The sequence below is a fragment of the Polistes canadensis genome, unplaced genomic scaffold (genome assembly GCF_001313835.1).
Source record: "Polistes canadensis isolate GaletaPanama2010 unplaced genomic scaffold, ASM131383v1 scaffold_1150, whole genome shotgun sequence".
NCBI lineage: Eukaryota > Metazoa > Arthropoda > Insecta > Hymenoptera > Vespidae > Polistes > Polistes canadensis.
The window spans coordinates 6,160-9,530 of record NW_014570696.1 but is presented as its reverse complement, the minus strand read 5'-3'; the positions used below and the strand labels follow the sequence as shown (position 1 = coordinate 9,530).

At 32.0% G+C, this 3,371-nt stretch overlaps 1 protein-coding gene across 1 annotated transcript; it reads right to left on the bottom strand.

Annotated features, from left to right (window-relative positions):
- Window positions 1–312: 312 nt before the first annotated feature.
- Window positions 313–2,588, bottom strand: LOC106792889 (the record flags this gene model as incomplete). Its single annotated transcript, XM_014759422.1, has 3 exons — window positions 2,490–2,588; window positions 906–1,245; window positions 313–550 (listed from the first exon to the last, which is right to left on the bottom strand). Coding segments are annotated over exons 1-3 (677 nt in total), but the record flags the coding sequence as incomplete, so codon positions are not given.
- Window positions 2,589–3,371: the final 783 nt, after the last annotated feature.

Sequence of the window (3,371 nt, the reverse complement as noted above, 5' to 3'; positions counted from 1 at the left end):
TTAAATTTTTTACCTCGATCACCTAGTTCACGCGTCAATACATATTATTTTAGAGTCGTACATTATAATAAATTAATTATTCCTAAACAACCTAACTTCGTCAGATGTAATCATAAACTGAATTCTATCTAGATTAGTGTTTAATAATCTAGGTATCATCCATATTATGATGTTTTCTATCAATGTCTCTTATTATGATATTTAAATTTTAATATTTCGATATATATGTTGCTTAGAATATTCGTATCTGTCCTGTAGTTGACTGTATTGTTGTTTGTTATATGGTACATTTCGCTTATATTCCTTTTGTACCAGTTGTCTTCTCTGTCTAAAATGGCTGTCTCTTCAAATTTGAACTTGTGTCCTGTTTTAAAATGGTGCTCGGCAAACACAGTAGTATTATTCTTTTGAGCATTTGTAGGTTTACAATCATTCTTATGTTGTTCTAATCTTTTTTTTAATTTTTGGTTAGTTTGTCCTATGTAGCATTTGTCACATTCACATGGTATTTTGTAAACAAGGTTCGATTGTTTTAGTTTATCAACCTTGTCTTTTAGTTTTGTGAATATTGAATTTATTTTAACTAAGTTATAAAAAACTAGTTTTACATTAGTATTTCTGAAACATTTTTTTATTTTATTCGACAAAGGTTTGATAAACGGAAACTTAATAATTTTTTTGTTATTCAATTCTTTTACTTATTTCTGATCTCTATCTATTTTAAACTTACTAAACACCATGTGTATGAGACTCGTAATTGGTATTCTTTAAGATTAGTTCTATTCTTTTCTTATTTTCTATATAAAATTTCTTACTACTTAACGTCAATGCTCTAGATAATAAACCTTTAATGACCCCAATTTTTTAGCTCATTGGATGATTCTAATTATAATTTATACATCTACCAGAGCTTGTAGGTTTCGCATACCAGATCATTACAATGGAACCGTCTTCGTTTCTTATAATATTCATATCTAGGAAGGGTAAGGTTCTATTATTTTCTACTGCCATTGTGAATTGGATCTTATTATTGACACTATTAAAGGTCTTAAGTGTTTGGTCCATTCTATCCTTAGGTATTGCTGTGACAACGTCATCAACATAAACCTTCAGGAAAGGAACTGGAAAGGGTAACATGCCTTCCATATTTTTTAGGATATAATTCATCACTAGATTGGCTAGCACTGGACTCGCTGGATTACCCATGCTAGCGCCATCCATTTGTTGGTAGATAGACCCGATGATCTGGAAGTAGCTCGATTCAAAACAAAATTGTATTAGTTTCAACAAGATATTCTTCGGGACTTTTATGAATTTTCCAAGTTCTTTCCAATCTTCATTAATTGTTTTTAATACCAGTTCTTTTGGAATGTTTGTAAAAAAGGAGATTACATCCAATGATACAAGTATGTATCCTTCTGGTAATTTTATTTCTCTTATAAAGTCCGCAAACTCAAATGAATTCTTGATGGAGAAAACAAGGCGTTAGCCGAGCACCATTTTAAAACAGGACACAAGTTCAAATTTAAAGAGACAGACATTTTAGATAGAGAAGACAATTGGTACAAAAGAAACATAAGCGAAATGTACCATATAACATATAATAATACAGTTAACTACAGAACAGACACGAATAATCTAAACAACATCTATAACGAAATTTTAAAATCTAATTATCATAACAGGACACACTGATAGAGGACATCATAATACGGAAGATACCTAGATTATCAAACACTAGTCTAGATAGAATTCAGTATATGATTACGTGTTACGAGATAAGGTGTTTTTAGTATTAATTAAACTATAATATGTTAAGTTTTAGTGTAATGTATGACTTTGAAAATAAAATAATATGTATTAAAGCGTGAACTAAGTGATCAAGGTAAAAAAAAAAATTAGAGTTTATTTATTGTAATGTTTATATATTTTTTTAGCAAGTCATAATTAAAAAATTTGTAGTTGCTGAGGAAGTTCCCAGTAAAAGACAAAACTTTCAACAAGGTCATACCAAATTGTTCATCAAATTTATTAACAGTCTTTAATTTCCCTTTGAAACTCATATTTTATTATTTGTAATTTTTTTTATTAATACCTAGTGGGTAACCTCGTAACTTTATAAATTTGTCAAGCTCCTAATTTCTCTCGAACTTCATAAACGATTCAAACTTGTAAATTTACTTTTTAAAAAAAATCGTTTTTGTTATTAAAATAAAGTTAAACCGTGCTAAACTACGGCAGCTTTTACGGAAATGTCGTAATGAGTTACGCAACATAATACAATTTGTTACTATTCGTTTTTTGTTATAAGAAGGGCTCATTGGAGTTACTTAACGCTATCATCGATCATGCAATGATACGCTAAACAAGCTTAAGATGAGTTTCTATTAGTTCGCATYAAAATAAAGTTTATTAAAATTTATATTGAATCAACATTGGTTTCAAAGAGATATGTACGTACAAATCACAATCTTCGTARCCGCATTTACCTGTTCGACGACCGCACTACTTGGATATGACTGCGGAGGAGCAGCTGCTAACATTATCACTGTTTCGCTCCTTTGTACAGGGGATTGCAACTTCCCCATACTAACGCCGACAAAGACAACCACATACGTTCAGCATGTTGCAGTTAGAAGACCATAGTGAAACAACAATTTACCAGTGCCGAATTAAGATAGATCGAACAATTTACTACTGCGATCTGTAATAAACACAGGGATGTTCGCTTTTAACTCTTTCACGCAAGCTAGTGGCCTTAAGGTTAATACAACGGATTACCGGAACATCACTTTAGCTGGATCGGTGGGAACGAATGACAGATGCCTTTGGACGTGTATTTCCTGGTAAAGTGTGTACTGGTATGAAGGCCCGTATGATTAGACCGAATTTCTAACCCAGAAAGAAAGAGGATTTGTATGAAAATGCTATTCAACGTACTATCTTGATGATGGGTCGTTACGTTGATGCAACTGAAGATGTACCTTCTGGTAAAATTTGTGGACTTGTCGGTGTTGATCAATTCTTGGTCAAAACTGGTACCATTACTACGTTTAAGGATGTACATAATATAAAAGTTATGAAATTTTCGGTTTCTCCATGTGGTACGTGTAGCAGTTGAACCCAAGAATCCTGCAGATTTGCCAAAATTGGTTAAAGGTTTGAGACGTCTTGCTAAGTCGGATTCTATGGTGTAATGTAACATCTAAGAATCTTGAGAGCACATTATTGCTGGTGCTGTTGAACTTCACCTTGAAATCTGTTCGAAAGATCTTAAAGAAGATCACGCCTGTATACCAATTAAAAAGTCTGATCCTGTCGTATTATACAGATAAACTATTGCAGAACAATCTAATTAGATGTGTTTGTCG